The sequence below is a fragment of the Oryctolagus cuniculus genome, chromosome 6 (genome assembly GCF_964237555.1).
Source record: "Oryctolagus cuniculus chromosome 6, mOryCun1.1, whole genome shotgun sequence".
Lineage (NCBI taxonomy): Eukaryota > Metazoa > Chordata > Mammalia > Lagomorpha > Leporidae > Oryctolagus > Oryctolagus cuniculus.
The window spans coordinates 81228905-81254462 of record NC_091437.1 but is presented as its reverse complement, the minus strand read 5'-3'; the positions used below and the strand labels follow the sequence as shown (position 1 = coordinate 81254462).

General features: G+C 46.3%; 1 protein-coding gene across 4 annotated transcripts in view; it reads right to left on the bottom strand.

Annotated features, from left to right (window-relative positions):
- Window positions 1–25558, bottom strand: part of LYN (LYN proto-oncogene, Src family tyrosine kinase) — a 141840-nt gene that overhangs the window by 21226 nt on the left and 95056 nt on the right. For all 4 annotated transcript variants that reach the window (XM_002710497.5, XM_002710498.5, XM_070076619.1 and 1 more), the window contains exons 9-10: window positions 22820–23002; window positions 21588–21664 (exon numbers count right to left, since the gene is read on the bottom strand). In XM_002710497.5, the coding sequence (XP_002710543.1) occupies window positions 21588–21664; window positions 22820–23002 (260 nt within the window). The remainder of the gene's footprint in view (window positions 1–21587; window positions 21665–22819; window positions 23003–25558) is intronic.

Genomic DNA, 25558 nt, shown 5'->3' with positions numbered 1-25558 from the left:
CCGAGTGTGGTACAAAATGACTGTGCCTAGCAATGCCCTCAAGGGGAGCCAGCGCTGCAGAGTGCAGCCGTGCTGGCGGCATCACTGTCTTGGGATGACGGACAGAACAGCTAGTGACACGGGGACCATAAGGGGTCTGGTGAAACAGCAGGCTTCTTTTACCCAGGGCAGATTCCAGGCATAGAGAAGAGCTTAAAAATGCTGTTTCCTAAAGGGTCAAGGCAGCCTCATCTTGTTAGGTGCCAGATAAATAGATTTCTGGGCTTGTGAAAGGTGAGTCTTCCAGGGAAATCACTCTCTCACTCTCTCTCTATCTTTCTCTATTTCTCCTCTCCCTTCCCTCCCTTCCTTCCTTCTTTCCAAGGTTTATTTATTAGACATGCAGAGTGACAGAGAGAAAGAGGGAAACAGAGACAGAGGGAGATCTTCTGTCCACTGGTTCACTTTCCAAATACCCATAATGGTCAGGGCTGGCCCAGGCTGAAGACAGGAGCCAGGAGCTCCATCCTGGTCTCCCACGTGGGTGACAGGGCCCAAGCACTTGGGCCATCTTCTGCCTCTTTCCTAAGTACATTAGCGGGGAGCTGAACTGGAAGCAGAGCAGCAGCTATTCAAACAGGCACTCCCATATGCAAGCAATGTCTCAACCTGCTGTGCCACGATGCCAGCCCTCCAGATAATCCTTTTTGATGTTTTAAGCCAGAATCTGCCTCTCCCTCAACTGCCAATCAGCAGAATGCACAGATGCATGTCCACAAGTCAGAGGACTGAGCAGCAGAGGCACCCTGAGACCAGAGAGAGAAAAATCAGGTCACACTGAATGATCTGACCACCGAACAGACCACCTCCCCCACTGCTGGGGAGAAACAGGGAGCATGAACCCTCCAAGAGGGGGGTCCCTCAAGGATCCACACTAAGTAAGACAAAGGAGCTGCTTCCTCCGAGTGGAGGCACCCAGCTGTGGGGGAGCTAGGTCTGGGACAGATGTCAACCCCATAAGCATGGCAGGGGGCCACTATGGACATGCACTGCGTAAGCACACAGTGGTGCTGTGTCTCTGGTCTGAGGTATATTCGCTCTACATAGTATTTCTCTCTCTCTCTCTCTCTCTCTCTCTCTCTCTCTTTCTCTCTCTCTCACACACACACACCCACACGCACACCCACACCCACACCCACACCCACACACCCTTATATGCTCATGGTGGACAATGTGGGGATGGAGCACAAAATCTAGAGTCCTATTTACTTTGCAAATAAGTTTTTCCCAGGGAAGAAGGAAAAAAAATGCTGTATCAGACCAAAGTTTTTGGGAGCATTTGATGAGCACACGCATTTCCATTCCCTCTCCGATAACTGAAAATAAGTAAAAAGCCTGCATTCCTCTGCCCTAAGTAAGGAGTGCCTGTGTGAGTGCTCCCAGCATCCTCTCCCCCACCCTGGAAGGCAGCACTGGGCCTCCTGCCCAAGGACCCCCAGCTGCATATCATTGCCAGAGACCACACGGGGTGCTCACGGCACAGTTATGCTAAGAACCAAAGCCCTGTGTAGTGGCCTTCTTTCATGTGGAATTTCACTCTAGAGGGAAATCACAATTATATTTTACAAAGCCACACAGAGCTCAAGTGATGTCCCCTGTAAGTGACATAATTAATAGAGGAGTGATGCTACCACTGAGTCACTCTTGTTTCCCTGCTTTTCTTTTCTCAAAGGCCCGAGAAGTCTGCGGATCTCTACCCTCCCAGCAAGCTCTGAGCACTATCCAAGCCTGGGCGTACCCATGAGCTTGGCACACGGACCCACTGCTGTCCCCAGAGAAGCTAAGAGCTGCTCTGGACAAATACTGAAGCGCTGTGTGGGTGACCCCGCCCAGGGAGTCTTGCTCTAGCCCTTGCGTTCATTCGCATTACTGTCGCTTTTCTGAGAAATTGGCATATAACAGGCCATCTTGCTTGGTGAGCTTTTCTTTTTTTGACTTTAATGAGAACTCACATTTGAGTCAGATGACTGAGGGAAAGACAGGAATCAAAGGAACCTCACGGAGGGACTGAATGTGATCTCTCAAGCAAAGCTAACATCTACCCCGAGGAAACTCCAGCCCAAATGAGAAACTGGAACTGAAAATGCAACCTGGCTTAGAACCGGCTGCTTGGAAAACATTTATCATCTAGACAAGCAGTGAGAGAAATTGAACAAGAACCCTGCCAAATAGCAGCAATGAATGAAAGCCTGGCTTGCCTGTTGCTGCACCTGTTTCAGTGGGCACTGTTTGCCTCTACTCTCTAGAGATGTATTTGCCCCCGATGCTTCAGAGAAAGAGGAACTGAAATAACACTGAGAAGCCTACAAAATAATAACATTAATCAGTTGGAACGGAAAAATGAGTAGAGGTTGAGTAAAACCTAACAGTCTCTCTGAAGGATCCTTCTAACAGGGAACCCCAAGATTTAGTCTCTAAGAGACCTAAATAACAACAGCGTTGAATAACAACAGAAAAAAAGAGAAGGTTAAGAACACAGGGAGCTTGTCAAGAGAAAGTTTAAGTAAGAACGCATCTCCTCTGTATTCCAAGAATGACAGCATTTATGTTATAGCACTCAGCACTTGTTACAGGAACACATCTCTATCAATAGTGAGTGATCTCTTGGTACTGGCATCATCGTACAGCAGATTAAGCTGCCACCGGCGACGTCAGCGTCCCATGAGTGCCAGTTCTTGTCCAGGCTGCTCCACTTCCCTGCTAATGCACCTGAAAAGGCAGCAGGAGATGCCCCTGCCACCCACACGGGAGACCATGATGAAGTTCCTGGCTCCTGGCTTTGGGCTGACTCAGCCCTGGCTGTTGTGGCCACTTGGTGAGTGAACAAGTGGATGGAATATTGATCTCTCTCTGCCCACCCTCACCCTCTACCCATAACTCTGCCTTTCAAATAAAAAAAACCAAACCTTTACATAATATTAAAAATATTCACTGATTCCACACAATGAGTCCCTACGGACTTTAATCCATTATTTGGATGGAGGGAGAGATGGAATGTTGTGCACTATCTTTTGTGGGTCAAAATGTCTAGGAAATTTTATTTTAACTTTATTTGGTCACTAGAATATTTTTCTTTCCTAAGCAAAAGTGCTAAGAAGTAGCAAAATCTACACTTTGATGATGATGATGACGAAGACAATAGCCACCATGTATTAGCTCTTACTTGCCCAGGCACGGTTAAAACATGCTTGAAGTAAGCAGTATTCAAAATAAGATGAGGAAGGTCTTGGAGAGGTTAAGAATTTCCTAGGAAGATCAGGATTTGAATCCAAGTCTGGATGGCTCCATCATCCGTACCCTTAACCATTTTGCCACACTGGCTTCTTCCTTTAAAAACAGAGTGTGCATCACGTTGGCAGGAAAAAAGGAGGGAAAATGGAAGTAAGAAAACTAGGAGTGGGGCCAGTGCTGTGGCGTAGTGGGTAAAGCCGCCGCCTGCAGTGCCGGAATCCCATATGGGCACCAGTTCAAGTCCTGGCAGCTCCACTTCCGATCCAGCTCTCTGCTATGGCCTGGGAAAGCAGTAGAAGATGGCCCAAGTCCTTGGGTCCCTACACCCATGTGGGAGGCCCAGAAGAAGCTCCTGGCTCCTGGCTTTGGATTGGCACAGCTCTGGCCATTGCGGGCCAACTGGGGAGTGAACCAGCGGATGGAAGACCTCTCTCTCTTTCTGCCTCTTCTCTCTCTGTGTAATTCTGACTTGCAAATAAATAAATAAATCTTAAAAAAAAAAAAAAAGAAAACTAGGGGCTGGCATCATGGCACAGCAGGTTAAGCCTCCACCTGTGATGCTGGCAGTTCACAGGGGAGTGCTGGTTCGTGTCCTGACTGCTCAGCTTCTGATCCAGCTCTCTGCTGATGTGTCTGGGAAGGCAGTGGAAAATGGCCCAAGTACTTGGACCCCTTGCCAGCCATGTAGGAAACCTCAGTGGAGTTCCGGGCTCCTGCCTTTGGCCTGGTCCAGACCTGGCAGCTGAAGTCATTTGACGAGCTTACCCAGGTGGATGGAAGATTTATCTCTCTCTCACTATCTCTCCCTCTTTCTCTCTTTGCCTCTCAAATAAACAAATAATAAATAAATGATTTATAAAAATGGCAGATGGAGAACAGTAGGATGATTTTTTAAAAATTGTGAATATTTTAATTATATGACCCAACAATTCCAACTCTTTCAAAACAACTGAAAGTAGGGACTTGAATAAATATTTGAACAACTCAAGTTCATGGCGGCATTATTGATAAGAGCCAAACACTGGAAGCAACCCAAATGTTCCCTGGTGGATGACTACACAAACAAAATGTTGAACAGTCACACAATGGAATATTGTTCAGCTACAAACAGAAGGAAATTCTGACACATGCTACCACACGGATGACCCATGAAGATATCACACTAAGTGAAACAGGCTAGCTACAAAAGGACAAATCCTATGATTCTACTTATATGAGGTACTTTGAGTAAGCAAATTCAGAGAGACAGAAAGTAGGATGGTGGTTAATAGCAGCTGGCAGAGGGAAATGGAAGTTAGGGCTTAGCAGGCACAAAGCTTCATTTGGGACGATAAAATAGTTCTGCAGATGGACGGTGGTGATGGTTGCACAATACTAGGAGCATATTTAATGTCAGTAAAATCTGTGCTTTAAAAAATGGCTAAAATGGGGGCATGTGTTGTGGCTCAGCAAGTTAAGTCGCCACTTGCAACACCCACACCCCATATGACTGTGAAGTTCATGTTCCGGCTGCACTGCTTAGGATCCAGCTTCCTGCTCATGCACCCTGGGGGTAGTGGTTGATGGCCCAAGTACTTGGGTCCCTGTCATCCATGTAGGGGACCATGTGGAGTTCTGGACTCCTGGATTTGGTCCAGCCCAGCCATGGTTGTTGTAGCTATTTGGAAAGTGAACCAGTGGATGAAAGATCTCTGTCTCTCACCTGCCTTTCAAATGCATGGAAATAAATAGAAAAAAAAATTTTTTAAAGGTTAAAATGATGCCTTTTATGTTACATATATTTTACTATAATTTTAAAAATCCCAAATCCCCTCCCCCCAGTAAACAACCTTGCTGGAAGCTTCCAGCTGGAGCAGAGCCTCACAAAGGTTACTTGCTGCAGGGAGAACAGCCAGCAGCATGACTCCTGGCCAAGGGAAGGGGGAGGCACAGCACACACCTGATCAGGACCAAGTCAAAGCAGGAAGTGGCAAACATTCTCCCATCACTTACTCCCCGGCGAGCTCCTTGATCCAGTCCAAGACTGCCAAAGGAACTTGACCATGAAGTCAACACATAATTAAGGATCAGCAGGAAATAGAATGATTATCAACAACATCTAGGACTCCCATACTCTTTACTACAGATCTGAGACTCTGGGATAAGCTAATGTGTGCTTATACAAAACAAAGGCAAGTGTGCTCTCAGTCTTAGGTTTTCCCCTCTGTGAAATGGGGAAAATTACAGATCAACCTGGTGGAATCCAGATTAAGTTGAGAAGGAGAGTGCAAAAATGTTCAATGCAAGACAGACATTAACTATTACCACTAAACAATAAATATGCTGTTATTAAGATGACCAAAATCAAGATTTGGTTCAGAATATTGGGCTGATCTTTTAGACCCCAGAAGGCAGCCACACACAGAAGTACAGCGCAGCCTCAGGCCAGTGGGGAGGCTCACGGAGTGGCTGAGTGTTTGTTTTACTGCCTCCCTTTCCTGACTGGCTGCTGTCAACCTCAGGAAAAGCTACATTCTGGACTCTGCTCTGCATAACGGTGAGATGGGGATGAACTGCCAATAGCCTGCCTCCCTCCGCATTCATCAGTCATTTGCTGCTTCTACACACCTAGACAGGGCAGTGAGTAAATGACACTTTGGGATTAGCAATCTTTACTGGTACTGCAATGACCTAAATGACCTCACCCTGGATCTGGGGCTAATGAGCAGTGCACCACTTTGAGAGGAGAAGGTGGAAGCAGCAAGGTCTCAATAATATTCCAGCAAGGGAGAGAACAAGAGAAAAGCCACTGGCTTCTGCAGGAGGCAGGAGCATGTGACTGCCCCAATCACGATGCCGCAGAGGTGGGATGTGAATGGTCTCCACAGGAATTCAGAGTGCTGCAAATCGACAGACAGCTCATTCTCTTCAAACACCAATTTTGGGCTGGCGCCGTGGCTCACTTGGCTAATCCTCTGCCTGCGGCACCAGCACCCTGGGTTTTAGTCCTGGTTGCTCCTCTTCCAGTCCAGCTCTCTGCTGTGGCCTGGGAAGGCAGTGGAGGATGGCCCAAGTGCTTGGGCCCCTACACCTGTATGGGAGACTAGGAGGAAGCACCTGGCTCCTGGCTTCAGATTGGCGCAGTGCCGGCCATAGCGCCCATTAGGGGAGTGAACCAATGGAAGGAAGACCTTTCTCTCTGTCTCTCTTTCACTGTCTATAACTCTCTCTCTGTCTGTCTCTCTAACTCTGCCTGTCAAAAAAAAAAAAAATCAATTTTGCCCAGGGAAAACAAGCTGGGAATGTAAAGAGATTTGAAAACATTCATACTCTGACCTTGTTATCTGGCTACTGGGATCTGTAATAAGGAAACAGTGAAATAAGCATGCATTGTTTTTATAGGAGAAAAACTGGAGATGCTCCCAGTGCTGTCTCTAAGAGAATGTTAAGAGAATTATGATATAGTCAGAGAAATAGCATATTATATCATGATAGGTACATTCATGTTTATGGAGCATTTTAAACATGATGAAAAACTCTTTATAATATTCAGTTAGAGGCCGATGTTGTGGCATAGTGGGTAAAGCTGCCGCCTGCCACACTAGCATCCCATATGGGCATCAGTTTGTTTCCTGGCTGCTCTACTTCTGATGTAGCTCCCTGCTAACGCACCTGGGAAAAGCAGGGGAAGATGAGCTAAGTGTTTGGAGCCCTGCCAACCACGTGGGAGACCTGGAGGAATCTACTGGCTCCTGAATTTGGCCTGGCCCAGCCCTGGCTGTTGAGGTCATCTGGGGAGTGAACCAGTGGCTGGAAGAACTCTCTTTCTCTGTAACTCTTTCAAAATAAACAGATAAATCTTTTTAAAAATTTGGTTAATTACATACAGATGTATAAGAGCACATATAGTACAGACCTAATGTATATTTAAAAAACAATAATAATAAAGGACAGATGCTGAAGAGCTAATAGAAAAGATTTGCAAAGGGCTTAGACAAAGAATTCCCAGAGAAATAAATTGCAAACAAAGAATAAATACAAAAAGGGATGCTTGATCTCATCCATATTAAATAAGCACAAAGGGGTGGGCGCTGTGGTGCAGTAGGTTAAGCCATCACTTGGGACACCTGCATCTCATATAAGAGCACCAGTTTGAGTCCTGGCTACTCTGCTTCTGATCCAGCTTCCTTTTAATGCATCCTTGGAGGAAGCAGGTCATGGCCCAAGAACTTGGCTCCCTTCCCAAACTTGTTGTCCCTGACCTAGACGGAGTATTGAACTCCTGGCTTCTTCCAGGCCCAGCCCTGGCTGTTGCACGTATTTGGGGAATGAAAGAGTGGATGGAAGATTTCTCTATCTGTCTCTCTCTGGTTGCTCTGCTTTTCAAGTAGATTAAAACAAATACATAAACATTTTTTTAAAAACCAAACACAAATGACAATGATGAAAACAGCCAGTCTCAGCAAAAGGCAATCTCATTTTTGAGAAAGATTACTGAGAAAGATCATCAAAATTTAAAAGGTGTATACATACACTTTTGGTACAGGAGATCTATAACCTAGAATGTATCCTCCAAACATACTTGTACACAAACATCCATCTAGAAGAATCACTGCCACACACTGTTACAGTAAAAAAACAAAAACAACCCACCCCCACCCAGGAAGAAACAGCACAAATGTCCTTCAACAAGGGAATGCTGGCATAGATTATGGGCCATCTACTCAGCAGGACACTAAGCAGCTTTTAAAAGAATCAGGGAGGTCATCAAAATATTCAAGGCATATTAAGCTATCAAGTTGCAACATAATATGCATTGTGTAATTCTATATGTCGGGAAAGAAATGAACGACCTTTGTCCTTCACTTATGCCAGTATCTGGAAAAATGCATTAGAAATATTAAAACTGGGACCACAAAGTCAGAGTATAAGCTTTTGTGTTGATAAGCCACAGTATAGTTTGGCTTTTTTTTTTTTTTTTTTTTTTTTTGACAGGCAGAGTTAGACAGAGAGAGAGTTATAGACAGTGGGAGAAAGACAGAGAGAAAGGTCTTCCTTCCATTGGTTCACTCCCCTAATGGTCACCACGGCTGGCGCTGCGCCGATCCGAAGCCAGCAGCCGGGTACTTCCTCCTGGTCTCCCATACGGGTGCAGGGACCCAAGCACTTGGGCCATCCTCCACTGCCCTCCTGGGCCACAGCAGAGAGCTGGACTGGAAGAGGAGTGAGCGGGACAGAATCTGGCGCCCCGACCGGGACTAGAACCCAGGGTGCTGGTGCCGCAGGCAGAGGATTAGCCAAGTGAGCCATGGCGCCAGCTGGCTTTTCTTATTTTTAAAATCACTAAAAGGGGGGCAGTGCAGTACTGTCCCTGTGGTATAGCGGGTAAAGCCGCAGCCTGCAGTGTTGGCATCCCATATGGGCGGCTGTTTGAGTCCTGGCTGCTCCTCTTCTGATCCAGTTCTCTGCCATGGTCTGGGAAAGCAGTAGAAGATGGCCCAAGTCCTTGAGCCCCTGCACCTGCTTGGGAGACCTGGAAGAAGCTCCTGGCTCCTGGCTTTAGATCGCAGCCATTGCAGCCATCTGGGGAATGAACCAGTGGATGGAAGACCACTCTTTGTCTCTTTCTTTGCCTCTGTCTTTCAAATAAATAAATAAATCTTTTAAAAAAATCACTGTTAGTGCTAAAACTTAAAAATAATTTGTAAAAAATGGAGATATGGCATAAAAACACAGACATGTTTGTGACAGCTTTGGAATCATAAGATCCAAGTGATATTTTCCCAATAATTCCACTTTACTTTCTAGTAAGAAAAAAGTTCTGTCTTAATAAATGAGATTCAATAAAACTTCCATTTTCCCCTAGCATGACTACTTGTTTTATGTTTTTTTTTGTTTGTTTGTTTAAAGATTTATTTATGTATTTGAAAGGCAGTTACAGAAAGGGAGAGACAGAAACAGAGATAAGTCTTCCAATTGCTGGTTAACTCTTCGCAATGGCCAGGGCTGGGCAGGACCAAAACCAGAAGCCAGGAGCTTCATCTGGGTCTCCCACTTGGGTTCAGGGGCTCAAGCACTTGGGCCATCTTCTGCTGCTGTCCCAGGTGCATTAGCAGGGAGCCGGATAGGAAGAAGTGGAGCACTCAGGACTCGAACTGGGGCCCATATGGGATAGCAGCACCGCAGTGGGTGGCTTACTATGCCATAGCCTTGGCCTGGATGACTAGTTTTGTGCTACATGAACTTTGAAGGACTTCTGAGACTATTCATATTTGCATAATCACATCAATGACAAGAGTTAACAGCAAACAACAAGGGGTGTAGTCTAGAGCTTTGGTCACTTATGGCTTCACTGAGAGATGCTCTCTGTGTATGCAAAAAATTTAGAAATCCATGTCCATGAAAGGTCTTCAAAGAGTTCATTGAAGGAGTGTTGGGCCTGGTGGTGGAGACACCTACATCCCATGCTGAGTGACCAAGTTTGAGTCCTGGTTATGCATCCTGACCCCAGATTTCTGCTTATGCAGTCCCTATGAGGTAGTGGTGATGGTTCAAGTAATTGGGTTTCTGTCACACACATGGGTTGACATCTTGCCTCCTGGCTCTAGCCACAGCCAGTTCCCCAGCTATTGGAAAGTGAATCAGCATATAAAAGCTCTTTCTCAAGTTTCAAATAAATCAGTTAAAACATGTTTATAAGGTCATAGAAAATTCGTATTATGAAAAAACTATGCCTAGAATTCAAAATTTTTTGTAGCAAAATAAACTTTTTGTTTTTTTTTTTTTAATCATACTTCCCAGGAACTTAAAATGGGAAATGTTTTTTGCTACTTTTTAATGAAGAGTGACAACAATTACCAATCACTGAATAAACATACACCATGTCGTGTAACTAGGCAAAGAAAACATGTGGCATGCACCTGTGCTATCTTCCGTCTCGAACAAAACACCTTAAAGAACCTGAGTTTGGTTAGGCTAAAAAGAACTCCCATCTCAAGCCAAAACCTGAGCTCTGAAAACAATTCCTGACTTATTTACCCTGCAACAAATTGGAAGGAAGGCTGCAGAAAGGTCTAATGTACTCCAAATATACCTGAAACAGACTTGCTAGCGTCTTTATTTATACTTCAACCCCTTTGAAGTGAGTTATCAAAATAATGTGTGTTCATGGTGGAGCGAATGGGTTTTCCATCTCCTAAGGACACGGGAGCAGGAGGCGATGGAATGGGACCTGGAATGACTGAATCCAAGGAAGAAATGTATCAAGCATTTTGCTCACCAGATAGAATCCATCCATGCCCAGTCATGTGGGAAAACAATTACTGGGCTGTACTGACTTACAGTAGTGAGAGAAGTACAATGCCTCCCAAGCAGCATTCCTTTGTAAGATGGATGACCTAAGAAAATGCTCACTCTTTCAGCAAACTCCCAATGGCAGTGTTTCCTGGACTCATCCAAGCCCACAGGGATACCTGCGCTTTGTGCACTGCCCTCCTCCTGACCACCAAGAGGGAAACCCAGAAAGCTACAGATGTTTTTTCTCTTTTCATTTCTTTGAAAGGCAGACAGACAGAGACAGAGAGAGACACAGAGATCTTTCATCTGCTGGTTCACTTCCCAAATGTCTCTAACAGTTGGAGCCCAGCCAGGCTGAAGCCAGGAGCATGGAACTCAGTCTGGGTCTCCCATGTGCGTGGCAGAGACCTAAGTACTTGAGCCAGCACCCCTGCATCCCGGGATGCACACTAGCAGGAAGTTGGATTTTGAAATGGAGCCAGGACTCTAATCCAGGCACTCAGATAGGAGAGGCAGGTGCTCCAAGCAGTGGCTCAACTGACACCGAGCCAGACACCTGCTCCTGCGGATTTGAAACAAAAGCCCAAGATCAGTCCTGCAAACAGGCAAGTTTATGAAGTCAGAAACAATGAGTTCCATAGAAACAAGAGAATAAAAATCTCAAGGAAAGATATAACTCCCAAAAGCTAACCTGTTGGCCAGCGCCGCGGCTCACTAGGCTAATCCTCCGCCTGAGGCGCCGGCACCCCAGGTTCTAGTCCAAGTCGGGGTGACACAGATCTGTCCCAGTTGCCCCTCTTCCAGTCCAGCTCTCTACTGTGGCCCGGGAAGGCAGTGGAGGATGGCTCAGGTCCTTGGGCACCTGCACCCGCATGGAAGACCAGGAGGAAGCACCTGGCTCCTGGCTTCGGATCGGCGCAGTGCGCTGGCCGTAGCAGCCATTTGAGGGGTGAACCAACAGAAGAAAGACCTTTCTGTCTCTCTCTCTCATTGTTTAACTCTGCCTGTCAAAAAAAAAAAAAAAAAAAAGAAAAGAAAAGAAAAAAAAAAAAACTAACCTGTCACAAGACTGCCTGCAGGCAAACAGCCATCACGAGGGCTTTAGCCTGCATTCTGAGTGAGGCTGAGGGTGACGGGAGGGCTGAGCACAGGATGTGAGAGCTGATCTGTGTCTTACAAGCTACGCTCAGCAGTCCCGTCAGGTGAGCAGGAGCTGAGGCACGAAACTAGGCAGACAGCTACTACGTGATTCTTCCAAAGAAGAGCACTTGCTCAATTTGGGTCAGAGAGACAGGGGTCAGGAAAGTGTGTTGACTGGGAAGGCGGGATCTTTGCTGAAGGATCGGATACACAGTGTAAGAGAAAGAGAATTGGGACCAGTGTTGTGGAACAGTGGATAAAGCTGCTGCCTGCGATGCTAGCATTCCATATGGGTGCTGTTTGGAGACCGGCTACTTCACTTCTGAATCAGCTCCCTGCTAATGCACCTGGGAAAGCAGTGGAAGATGGTCCAAGTGCTTGGGCCCCTGCACCCATACGAGAGATCCAGAGGAAGCTCCTGACTCCTGGTTCTGGCCTGGGCCACATCCTGGCCAATTCAGCCATTTGGGGAGTGAACCAGAGAATGGAAGATCTCTCTCTTTCTCATTAAAGGAAAAGAGAGAGAAAGCAAGTTGACAGGAGCTCCAGAGTTTGGGATCTGACACCGGAATGTTGGGGCTGCTTGAACAGAAGGACAGGAGAGGATGGGAGGGGCAGGTTTTGGAGGAGGGAGGACAGGAGCTCAGTGGGAGCACGTGGAGCTTGCCATGCCTGCTGCACTTCCATGTGGAGGCACTGAGGAGGCAGTGAGCCCAAGGGAGCAGTGGGTAGGAGACAGAAACTTTGAGGTAGTCAGAGTATAGACAAACGCAGTGGATCAAATCAGGTCGCTCGCTTGGCCCCGGCCCCCTTGCCCAAATTCAGTCACTTGGAACTACAAAATGTGACCTTATTTGGAATTAAGTCTTCGCAGATTTAAGAAATGAAGGTTCTCAAGAAAAGACCACATGCCAGCTTGAGGGTGGGCTCTAAATCTAGTGACTTTGTAAGAGAAAGGCAGAGAGAGAGATCAGAGACAGAGACACAGAAGGCATGAAGATGGAGATGGAGATTACAGTGACACCGGCACAAGCCACGGAACCTGTGACACCTGGGCTTCCGATTCTGGCCTCCAGGATGGTGAGAGAGCGAATTCCTACTGTTCGAAGCCTTCCTGCATCCCTAAGACAGCCATGCAACGCTCTCAATGAGCTCACCTTGGAGGTGAGGGTAGAGAAAGAGAAGGACTGAGTTCAAGGACATCCCAAGGTTTAAATGTTGGGGAAGAAGCGCTCAGCGAACAGCGCCCTAGAAGCCACATGAAGAAAACAGGGAAGAGAGAGAGAAATTGCTGCTGCCTGGCCACATGGGAAGGAGCTGAAAAATGCCCTTGGCTGTAGCATTGTGGTGCGTGGCAGGGGATGTTTGGGTGGGTGAGGGGCACAGGTGCTTTGTCCAGAGTTGCTTTGGTCAGTGGTGGTAGGGTCCAAAGGGAGTAGGAAGACAGGACCCAGACAAAGTGTGTGGTCAGAATAGGGGGAGAGGAACATGGGGGCAGAGCTGGCTGGAGGGGGTCTGGGGAAGAGGGCAGACAAATTTCTCTAGGAATAATTTCCCTGAGTACACAAGCAAGGGAAATGCTAGCGCAGTTTCTAGGACAGTGCTTTGCAACAGCAAGAGAGGATGGGACCTGGTCCTAATGCAGTGGCTGCCCCATGAGAAAGGAGGGAATAGGCCGTGGAGGCATGGGCTGTCTGCCAATGGCCCCCCCTTGCTCAATGAAAGACATGGCAAGGTCATCCATGGAGATAGATGGGTGAGGAGGAGAAGATTGGCAGATGGGGCGGGGGGCAGGCGAAGGTGTGGGTGAGAGGGAGAGGAAGGGGGCTGTGAGCAGCCGGATTCCCAGGCACCTCAGGGTGTGGTCTTAGTTTAGAACTGCAAAGAGCCAGCTCCTCACATCAGCACTAGTCCAGTTGTTGGGTGGACATGGGAACAAAACAGCTGATGAGCTAGGCTTGCATGAGGCTAGGACTTCACCAGGCATGGATGGCAAGGGCGGGAAGGGCAAGAGACTACACCGGGGCTAGGGAAGGAGAGAACAGCACAGGTGGGAGGAGGCGTGGAGACTGAGAAGGATCCAAGGATCACAAGTGCTGGAGAGGCCTGGGAGGGGTGAGGTGGAGCACTGGAGAGTGTGATGGATGGGAAAGCAAAGAGTGGAGGGGCTGCAGTGAGGGTCACCCACACAGCGGCTCAGCAGGGAGAGGACACAGACCACTCAGAATGAGGACGTGGGTGTGTGCCAGAGTTGAGGGTCAATGCGTGGGGAGCCCAGGACACTGAGGTGAGGTGGGACTGACTGGTGGTGTGGACTTCAAAGTTGGGGCTCCTTGGCAGGTGGGGTGGTGAGAAGGCTTGAAGCAGTAAAGAGGATGCAGCAGCATAGGTCTTGGTAGGGTAGCCGGCAGATTGCAGCTGAAACACAGGGCATATCTGACGATTCAAGGGGTCTTCAGAAAGGGCAGGGGTGATGGGGGCAGCTAAAGTACTGCTTGGGGCACCTGCATCCCGTATGGGAGTGCTTGGGTTCAAGCTCACTCCTAATTCCAGCTTCATGCTAACATAGGTGCTGGGACGCAACAGGTGATGACTCAAGTGGACACTCACACTGAGTTCCTGGCTTCTGGCTTCAGTCTGTCCCAGCCCTGGCTGTTTTGGGTATTTGGGGAGTGAACCAGCAGATGGCAGACTGTTCTCTGTCTCTCTGCCTTTCAAATTTAATTATTAAAAGTTTATGGAGGGGCCTGTATTGTGGCATAGGGGAGGTAAACTGCCACCTGCAATGCTGGCATTCAATATGAGTGCCTGTTCGAGTCCTGGCTGCTCTACTTCCGATCCAGCTCTCTGCTAATGTCCCTGGGAAAGCAGCAGAAGATGACCCAGGTCTCTGGGCCCCTGCACCCATGTGGGAGACAGATGAAGCTCCTGGCACCTGATTCTAGCCTGGCCTAGCCCTGGCCATTGTGACCATTTGGGGAGTGAACCAGCAAATGGAAGCTCTCACATTCTGTCTCCTCTTTCTCTCTCTGTAACTCTGCCTTTCAAATACACAGATCTTTTTAAATTTTTTTAAAAAACATTCATGGAAAATTGAATTAAAAGATTATTTTGTTGCAAAAAAATTGAAACCCATGTGTAGGCCTTTAGGATATCCATTTTCCATGAAGTTTTTGAAGACCCTTTATAGATATCTTAATCAACAAATGTGCAAGTAGATAGTTGTGTAACACATAGCACTTCCCAGATCATTAGATTATAAACACTGGGGTTGGGAGTGGAAAAATTAATAAGAGTTGGAAATCCTGACTTCATGGAGAAGAACACACCCACCCATCAGCAGGTGAATTCCAGCATGACCCTGGCCAGCAGGTGCACCCAACTGGCTCTGCTCAGCATGCCCAAGAGGCCACCGACAGCCTTGAGTGACACTGAGGAGGAAAAACCTGTTCTGTTGTGTTTTCCCCCTCCGAATTAAGCCAAATGTACCCACTGGCAGCTGGCTTCAGTGTCAAGGACTTCATTTATAATTCCTCCTGCTGTGCTTTACGCCACAAAGAGCGTGAACAAAGCAAGTCTTTGTCTTATCCTGCAGGCCCAGGTACTTATATCCTACTTCCTTTTTCTTTTCTCCCTTTTATTTCAACCATGAAGGCATGTTTTGTGCAAAGAAAGCAAACCCACAGAAGAAGAAGAAGAAATTACTTTATGGCTAACTACATCTGAACAGTGACTCAGAACAGCTATACAAAATCAGTTTCTTTGAGTTGCTTGTTCAGAGCCAGAGGAAGCAGAGAGTAAAGAATCTGTTGTTGTCCATGGAAATAGATGCTGCTCTCACTTTACCTGGTCAGTACAGCCATTCTGCAAAGCCCTGTTGAGCACCTACCCTATGCAAGGTGCTGTACTAAGTTCTGGGTACCAAGACAAACAAGGATTTATAAAATGATGCAGCATGCAGACCATGATGCGAAAGCAGCAGATAGGAAGCTGAATACAAGGCTGGAGGAGCAGGGACCTGGGGCAGAAGCGCTTTGGTGAGGAAGGTTGGAGACACCATGGGGTGAAGGGCGATGCTTTCCAGGAAGCAGGCTGAGGAGAGGCTCTAGGTCCGGGACCAGGTAAGGAGGACAGGGTGCTGGGAGTCGCTTTCTAAGTGTGGGGATCCAGCGAAAAATTGCTGAGCACTGTGGGCGTGACCTCTGGAGAGGTTAGACTCGCAGAGGTGAGCACCAAATGGTAGTGTCCAGGGGCGAGGGCACAGGTGCCAAGGAGAGCTCGTGTTCAACGGGGTGTAGAGGTTTAGCTGAGGAAGAAGAGGCCTGGAGAAGGATGGTTTGGGTTTCACCATGTGAAAGCATCCCGTCAGATACTTAAACATGGCTAAAGTGGTGTACTTTAGGTTTTGCATATTTTATCATCATAAAAAAATGCAAAGAAATAAATAGTCCAACTGCTTGCACCTACTCAGTGGAGTTTGGAAAGAGGGATGCCATAGGGTCAGTTACAACACACAACACACTTCTATAAAATACGTGGATGGTTATTAGAAATTCAAATATAATGAGGCAACACCAGGAAAGAGGAAGCTGCACTAGCACATGTGAGGGCTGATGGTGACCTGGAGGAGGGGGTACACTCATGAGAAGTCTTCCGAGTAAGCTGGCCCAAGTGCTTGGGTCCCTGCCATCCATGTGTGAGACCGAGATGAAGCTTCTGGGTCCTGGCTTCAGTTCAGCCCAGCTCTGGCTGCTGCGGCCATTTAGGAAGGAACCAGCACATGGATGAGTCTCTCTCTGTTTCTCCTTCTCTCTGTAACTCTGCCTTTCAAATAAATCTTTTTTTTAAAAAATGTGATTTAAATTTAATCCTGAGAGTAGTTACTATGTAATAGAAATATCTAGGTCTTGGAAATAAAGATTTTCGGACAAAAATCAAAAATAAAACTAAGGAAATCTTTAATTCTGGGGTGAGTGTTGTGGCACAGTGGGTGAAGCTGCTGCTTAAAATGCCCACATCCCCATTTGAGCCACAGCTCTTCCACTTCTAATCCATCTTCCTACTAATGCATCCTGGGAGGCAGCAGATGATGGCTCCAGTCCTTGCGTCCCCATCACCCCAATGGAAGACTCAGATGGAATACTGGGCTCCTGGCCTTGGCCTGACCCAACCCTGGCTATTGTGAACATACAGGGAGTGAAACAGCAAATAGATCTCACTCTATCTCCCTCTCTCTGTTGCTCTGCTGTTCTAATAAATAAATAATCATTTTCTAAAGAAAGAAATATCTAATTCTGATAGCAAAACCCATGAAGGCAAAATGATAGGTATCACAGTAGTGGCTGGTGAAAAATGATCACAGGGTCAACTCCATCATGGGATGACAGCAGAGTGTAGAGGAAAGAGCCAATTTTCTAAAGATAAAGGCAAGAAACAAGTCCCAGCAATTCCATTTGCAAGTAGTCTTTTTTTTTTTTATAAGGTTTCTTTTTTTAAATTTATTTTTATTTATTTATTTATTTTTGACAGGCAGAGTGGACAGTGAGAGAGAGAGACAAAGAAAAAGGTCTTCCTTTTTTCCGTTGGTTCACCCTCCAATGGCCGCCGCCGCCGGCGTGCTGCGGCCGGCGCACCGCGCTGATCCGATGGCAGGAGCCAGGTGCTTCTCCTGGTATCCCATGGGGTGCAGGGCCCAAGTACTTGGGCCATCCTCCACTGCACTCCCTGGCCACAGTAGGGAGCTGGCCTAGAAGAGGGGCAACTGGGACAGAATCCGGCGCCCCGACCAGGACTAGAACCCAGTGTGCCGGCGCTGCAAGGCGGAGAATTAGCCTAGTGAGCCGCGGCGCCGGCCACAAGTAGTCTTTAAAAAGTTCATGGAAAATGTGTGTCATAAAAAACTGCATGGATTTCAAGACGTTTTGGCACCAAAGTAAACATCTTTCATTTCCACCTTCCATAAAATTTTTCAAGTCCCTTTGTACCAGCCCAGTAACCTTGGACAACTTCAAGTTCACTTTCTCATCTGTCCCATTCAAGGCTGTTGGGCTCAAATTGGATAATGGAAGTGGAAGTGCTTTATCAACTAGAAGGAGCTAAAACACATGTCTCTCGCTGCCACGGTTGCAACAACTTCGCTTTTTGGTTTTTACTGCAGTTTGCAGATAACTGCCCATTTCCTTTTGGCTAAATTTTGCACTTTTAGAGTGTCTCCACCAAAGAGCAAAAAATGCATGGATTCACTGGGTCTGTATGACAAGATGCTTTTTCTGACCTCCGTGCTGCAAACTCTGAATTCTGCCTTTCTTTTTCCTCTCAGTTTTACTAGTCAAGGATTCCGTCTCCGGTTCTGTGATGCAAATTCCCACCCATTGCAACCGCGTCTCTTTCCAAGTTTATTTGCTTTTCTGATACAGAGCAAAGGCTAGAAAGGAAGTGTGCAAAGTCTCTCTGCTCTGAATTGTCAATCTTCCTTTGCAAAGGAGCCATTTTCCTATGACACTGTAGGAAGCTCAAAACTACTTTACTGAACACAAAGAATAGAGTGCTGAGGGAATCTGCACTTGTCAGGATTTAATCCGCACTGAACGCAGAGGAAGGCACCTGGGCTGAGGGGTGGTCAGGGAGTGTGGGATTGCCCAAAGGCCCCAGCACGCCTCTCAGAGTTCATTTTGAGACAGGAAGTGATGCAATCATCTCCCGCATGAACTGGGAGCCTGTCATGAGAACCAGCCACTTCCTGTCTCCGCAGGAGAATGGGGAGGGGAATGTAGAACATGAGGAAGGGGATGATGGGGACAGGGAAGAGGAGGCCTGGCGGAGAGGATCGGAAAAGTCCCCACCGTGCCCCTTACTGCATTCCCCTACTCCTTTGGGGCTGGGATAAGTAAGCTGACCTATTTCTACTCTGTAATAATAGTAAGGATTTACAAAGTCACATTAAAGGATAGGACATAGAGGTCTTGACTTTGAAAAACTTCCAACTACATCAAAATAATGCTTTCTGAGATAAACTATGTAAAATCAAATGCAAAATGCCCAGGCCAACAAAAGAAAATCATTCTCTGGGTACAGCACACACCCCAGTGTGTATAATTCCTGGAGAACTGTGGCACAGATCAGGCTCTCCAACAGGCTGGATAGCTAGTGACCCATCTGCCAGGGTCCTACTTTTCCACACCCCATCCCAGTGGGCAACCTTTCAGGACACTCCTCAAGGCCCTCGCTCAACAGGGGGCACTGAAGGCAGGCACCACCCAAGCAGTGGGGCTCTTTTGTGTCAATGTGATTCAAGTTTATCAGACTTCTGCTTTCTCCATTTCCTGACCTGCTAGCTACACAGCATCAAGACCTGCACCTAACCTCATTACTCTTCCTCTTGCTGCACAATGGTGGTCTGCAAACTGTGGTCCTGGAATCCCCGGGGTGCCACGGAGCTGCTCAGGGGCGGCAGAGAGTTTGAGGACAGGGGAAAGGGCAGGAATGCTGGACCCCGTCTCCTCCCTTCTGTTCCACCTCAGCGAATGCCCCAAAAGCAGGGCGGCCCCTGAGTGGCAGAGCCAGGATGCACACTTTAGTCTTCAGATGCTAAGTTCCAGCTCTGCCCACAGCACTTGCTACCCTCTTCTCTGTAGGAATGTATCCTAAGACTCCCCAGTGCGTTCAGAAATCAGGGAGAGTACCAAGCCTGTTTATACTACCTTTTTTCCTAACATACTCATATATACCTAGGATCAGGTTTAATTTATAAATTAGGAATATTCCTGGTGCTGCAATGCCGGCATCCCATATGGGCGCTGGTTTGAATCCTGGCTGCTCCACTTCCGATCCAGCTCTCTGCTATGGGCCTGGGAGCTCAGCAGAAGATGGCCCAAATCCTTGGGCCCCTGCACCCATGTGGGAGACCCAGAAGAAGCTCCTGGTTCCTGGCTTCAGATAGGCGCAGTTCTGGCCATTGCGGCCATCTGGGGAGTGAACCAGCAGATGGAAGACCTCTCTCTCTGTCTCTACCTCTCCTTCTCTCTCTGTGCAACTCTGACTTTCAAATAAATAAATATATCTTTTAAAAAAATAGGCATAGTAAGAAGACAACAGTAACTAATAGTAAAAGAATAATTACAGTAATATACTACAATAAAAGTTATGATTTGTGGAAATTCCCATTCAATACTTTAGGACTATGGGCAACTATGGACAGCTGAACTGTGGGAAGCAAAATCACAGTTAAGAGGGGACACTGCGCCGGCGCTGCGGCTCACTAGGCTAATCCTCTGCCTTGCGGCGCCGGCACACCAGGTTCTAGTCTCGGTCGGGGCGCCGGATTCTGTCCCGGTTGCTCCTCTTCCAGGCCAGCTCTCTGCTGTGGCCAGGGAGTGCAGTGGAGGATGGCCCAAGTACTTGGGCCCTGCACCCGCGTGGAAGACCAGGAAAAGCACCTGGCTCCTGCCATCGGATCAGCGCGGTGTGCCGGCCGCAGCGCGCCGGCCGCGGCGGCCATTGGAGGGTGAACCAACGGCAAAGGAAGACCTTTTTCTTTGTCTCTCTCTCTCACTGTCCACTCTGCCTGTCAAAAAAAAAAAAAAAAAGGGGGGGGGGGACACTGCCCTCTGCTGCAGAGTATGTGGCCTGATCCTATCTTACTCTGAGTACTTTATCAGTATACCCATTCATTCCTCTGATCTCCCTATCAAGGCCTTGTCAATTTCCCAACTAAGAAGGTCTGGGGGAAGAAATGGGAGCAAGAAGAGGCTATCATGAAGATCACCCTTCCCTGGAACTTCTGGAAGTCTCTTGTGCTAGATACAGCAGGTGTTCGGCCTCGTTGTGAAGATCTCAGTTAAGACATCCAGGACCCACATTGGAGGGCCTGGGTTTGATGCCCAGCTCCAGCTCCTGATTCTGGTTCTTGGCTAATGCAGACCCTGGAAGACAGCCAGTGATGGCTCAAATAATTGGGTCCCTGCCACCGTCATGGAAGACCTGGACAGTGTTCCTGGCTCTCAGCTTTGGCCACAGCTCAGTCCCAGCCATCGTTGGCTTTTGGGGAGTGAACCAATAGATGGGAGCTCATTTTCTCTCTCATCTCATGAATAAATAAACAAATATTTGAAAACAAAATCTCTTGATCTCTTGTACTGTATACATCAGGTTTCCCGGGGCATGGCCTTCCCAAAACAAATCAGTATGACCAATACTGAGAAAAAAAAAAAAAAACAAGTAGATTACTGAATATGATAATGGCCACAGTGAAACTATTTAAAAGTCAGGAGCTGGCATCTTTTAAACACATATTTCCTTGATAACCAGGTACAGTGCTGCAGTTCTGGGTAACTTGCCTCTGCTCTTACATATACTCCCGGAAATATGTGAATACAAAATAAACAAATGTGCAACTCCTGGTCAATAGCAGAACTATTAGCAATGAATATTCTCAGAACCCTAATGACACACGCAGTAAGAAAGAAGGAGAAAAGGGAAGAGCAGGAAAGTAGGAAATATAGTTCCTGTTTTCAAGAACACCGAAGACTTAAACATTATCAGTACATTCAAGTCACACCTTAGAACATATGCATCAAGTAAAAATCACTGTGCTGTTCCAAAACGCTGAGCAAAGTGACTGAGCCAGCTACACCATTTCCACAAGCTGTGGGGAAAAGAAAACAAGCACCCAGTTTGCCTTGTCCTATTGAAAACGATGTCCCAGTGAAACCTAGACACATGCACACACACTCCACATGAAGCTCCCATTCCCATCTCCAAGGAAGCACACTTGGGAAGACTTTTATCTCATAACCACTTCTGCGACACATTTAATGGAAATGGCTTCTTTCTGGAACTGCCAGGCTGTCATGAACAGGGCGCATGCACCCAGTGCTCCCACGCACTGGGCTTGGAATACCTACCTGGGCGGAGAAGTCAATGAGCTTCGGAAGCAGCACCTTGCCACCCTCGTCGCTCTTCAGGAAATCCAGCAAACTGCCTGTGTGTAGAGGAAGGAAGCATTGGTGTAGCCCAAACACACAAGAAAAAATCCAGACACAGTTCAAATGATCATTAGTCTTGCGGGAAAGACCTCTCAAAATGATTGACTTTGCAATTCTGTGTGCTTAGAGAGCCTTTCCCAAGGTTGGACAAATCCAACTTTAGGCCTGACAAATACATGTGGTCCAGGTGAGAAAGGGTGACAATGAATACTGCTTTTCCCTCAACAGGTATCTGAGAGAAATGTGTTTTAGAGTACAAAGGGACTTCAAAAAGTTCAACAGAAAGACTTTCGGAAATCCATTCATAGTTCTTTGACAATTATGTGTTTTCATGATCTGTTTGAAGACCCTTTGTATAACGTCTACTATAGTACTTATAGAAATTTAACCTCCACAAGGCTTAGGCTTACAAATAGTCACACGTTGAAGTGACACTCTGAACATTTAGTTGGTGCTACAGAGGGGAATGAACTAGCTTTAGAACTTCAGGAATGCACATTTAAGAATGTTACACAAATATTCAGGATGGACATCTGGTCTGGTGGTTAAGCCACTACATTAGATGCCCACACATCATATTGGAGTGCCTGGTTTCGAGTCCCAGCTCCACTCCCAATTCCAGCTTCTTGCTGATGCACACCCTTGGAAGCAGCAGGTGATGGCTCAAGTAGTTGGATTTCTGCCAGACCCAGATTGAGTTTCAGCCTCTTGACTTTGGCCTGGCCCAGCCCCAGCTGTTGTGGGCATTTGGGGAGTGAATCAATGGGTAGGAGCCCTCTCTCTCTTTTCATCTCTGTGCCTCCTAAAAACAAATAAATGAAAACTTGAATCCCTCTTTGAAATATCTATTCATTTATTGGACAAATATTTATTGGGAGGCTCCTAGACATGAAGAACTGTTCTTGAAGCTGATAGGTATATCAGGCAGATATAAAAATAGCAGGAGGACTATATATCCATTTCATGACATGGGATTCTCCTGGGGGATAGGTTTAGGAAGACATTTTGCTTTCCCATATTTACTGATTTGAAAAATCAGTAAAGTATGCTGTTTTACAATTACAATTTATTGAGTGTTCTCTGAACATTTAAGCCTGGACCTTTTGGAGACTGAAGCCATTCAAGGGCCTTGGGCACTGGGAATCACTCACCCTTGGCCATGTACTCAGTGATGATGTAGATGGGCTCCTCCTTGGTGACCACGGCATAGAGTCTCACAAGCTTGTCATGCTGCAGGGTCTTCATGAGGTTTGCTTCTTCAAGGAATGCTTGCACAGACATGGTGCCTGGTTTCAGGGTCTTCACAGCCACCTTGGTGCTATTGTTATAGTAACCTAGGAAGGAAAAGGAAGGCAGGGCATGCCTCATCAAACAGAAAAACTGAAAACTGAACTCTGCAAATGCAGACGAGCAGACAATTTAGTAATAGATGTAAAATGGCTTAGACAGACACTACAGAGTGATAAAATTAGGGACGACTGAGTGAATTCTCCACGCTTTCTTTGCAGTAAAAATTTAAAATTATCCCCAAATCAAAAGATTTCTATTAAATGACAGTAAAAAGAAAAGTTCTATTGGCATTCTACCACGAGGACTCATATTTTTCATTAGCTCATAAAATGTTCTTTATCTAAAAGCAAACCACGCCGAACCCTATACTCTAATCCTTTGTATAATACACACACACAGACACATACACTGTAACCCCAATTTAAGAAATATTAACATATTTTACCTATATACACAGAGACAAAGGTGTGGAAGAAAATGTACACCTTTGTCTCCAATGGTTCAACTATGGGTGATTTTAATTATAGTCACTATACATTTAACTATTTACTTAATTTCCTAAAATCGATGTGTTATTTTGAGACTCAGAAATTAAGTGTTGTACATTATTAAAATCACTTATATATATTAATTCTAACCTATAAAATTTTACAGTCAAATAAATATCTCCCGAAGTTCTAGAGCACTGGAGAACACTGGACTCAGGTGGCCCTGTGCTAAAGGGTTCCATGCTCCACGGACAAAGAGCCCTGGCCCACTATCACCCCACCCCCACCTAGGAGATGCAGCAGGTGTACTGGCCACCCCCTTATGGAAGAACCTTGAATTTGCTTCCCTCGGCATTTCCCACACTTTCCTGGCCACGGAACACTTGTTCATATACTTTTTTCACACCACATGGAAAAACTGAGAAATGCTGACTCCTTAATATAGCTCCCCCAAGACAAGTAATAATTTTTGAGGACTATCTTAATAGAGTGTTTAAGCTCAATCCTGATTTTCTTTTGAGAAAGGTTTGGTTTTCCTCAGCAGTTTGGCAAAGCATATAGATGACAGTGTTTCCATTTCCTTTCCTTACGTGTCCACACATGTCTTGGAGGAACCACCACCACTGTCCCTGTGGGTTGCTGCTCCCTGGCATGTATCTGTCGTAAGAAAAGTTGAGGTGGAAGTGTGGTCTTCCTTTTTAGGAAGGTCCCCATGTTACCCGCATGTGAGCAGACAGAGCAGACCGGAAGTTTGCTCAACAGTAAGCCATTCTTCAGCAATGACTGCCCCTGAGTGGGAGGATCTGGTGTGACTTCTACTCGTTCTGTTCTACTTTGCTTAACTTTGTCAGTGACCTTGTATCTTTCTCTTCCTTTTTCTTTTTTTAAAAAGAATTATGTTTAAAAAGAAAATAAGCAGTTTTTATTTCAAAACTTTCAAATGGGCCAGAAAAATATTTGTTTACAACTCACAGACAACCCTAGTTAATGACATTTCTTCAGATTATTAAAACTGATTTCATTATTAAAATATTTCCTTTTTTCTTTACTTTGGTGGACACAAGGCAGCAGTATGTAATACCCAAATGAAAAATGGAGAATGCAGTATGAAATAAGTGTTAGAACACACAGAGAAGACAGTAGTATAAAGCTGAAAAAAACTAAGTCCTTCTCAAAAATTACGACACAAAATAGCAAACCATGACTATATTAAATGGATTTGCCATCTAAATCCATAAGCAGAAGCAATATGAAATTTTTTATAATTCTTCAGAGTAATTTAAAGGTAAATTCCACCAACAAAAGCCCTTTTACATTTGAGTCAAGAAGATTCCATTATGAATTTTTAAAAAGTTTATAAATAGACCCTCAGTTACATGAGTATATCCGTGGCAAAGCATGGCAAGAAAATACACTCTGTGTAAGGGACTGACAAGGAAACAGTACCCGGAACATGGAAACCATTCCTACAAAAAAATAAGAAAAGTAGAAAACTAGGCAAAGTCTCAGATGTGCATTCAAAAAGAAGAAATCTGGGGCAGCTATTGAGCTGTACATTAGGCTGCCTACAACCTACATTGGAGTACCTGGGTTTGGGTCCCAGCCCCGGCTCCTGATTCTAGCTACTGCTTGTATGGGCCTGGGGAAGAGGGTAGGGGGCAGCGGTGATAGCTATGATAGCCGGTGGGAGAGCTGGATTGAGTGACTAGCTATCAGCTTTAGCCCTCAAGTTCTTGTGGGAGTGAACCAGTGAGTGAGAATTCTCTCCCTCTCTCTTCCTTTATACATTCATCTTCCTTCCTCTTTACATCCATCCCCTCTCAGATAAATGCATAAAAACAAGGGCAAGCATTTAACACAGTAGTTAAGACACAACTTGAAGTGATCACATCCCATACTGGAGTGCTTAGGTTGGGTGGAGTCCAATCTCCATTCTCACTTCCAATTTTTTGCCAGTGCACGTCCTCAGAGGCAGTAGGGGGTGGCTCAAATAGCTGTGTCCCTGTCATCATAGGAGGCCTGCACTGAGTTCCTGGCTCCCAGCTCCAGGCCCAGTCCTGAATGTTGCAGGCATTTCAGGAGTGAACCAGCAGATGGAAAATCTCGCTCTCT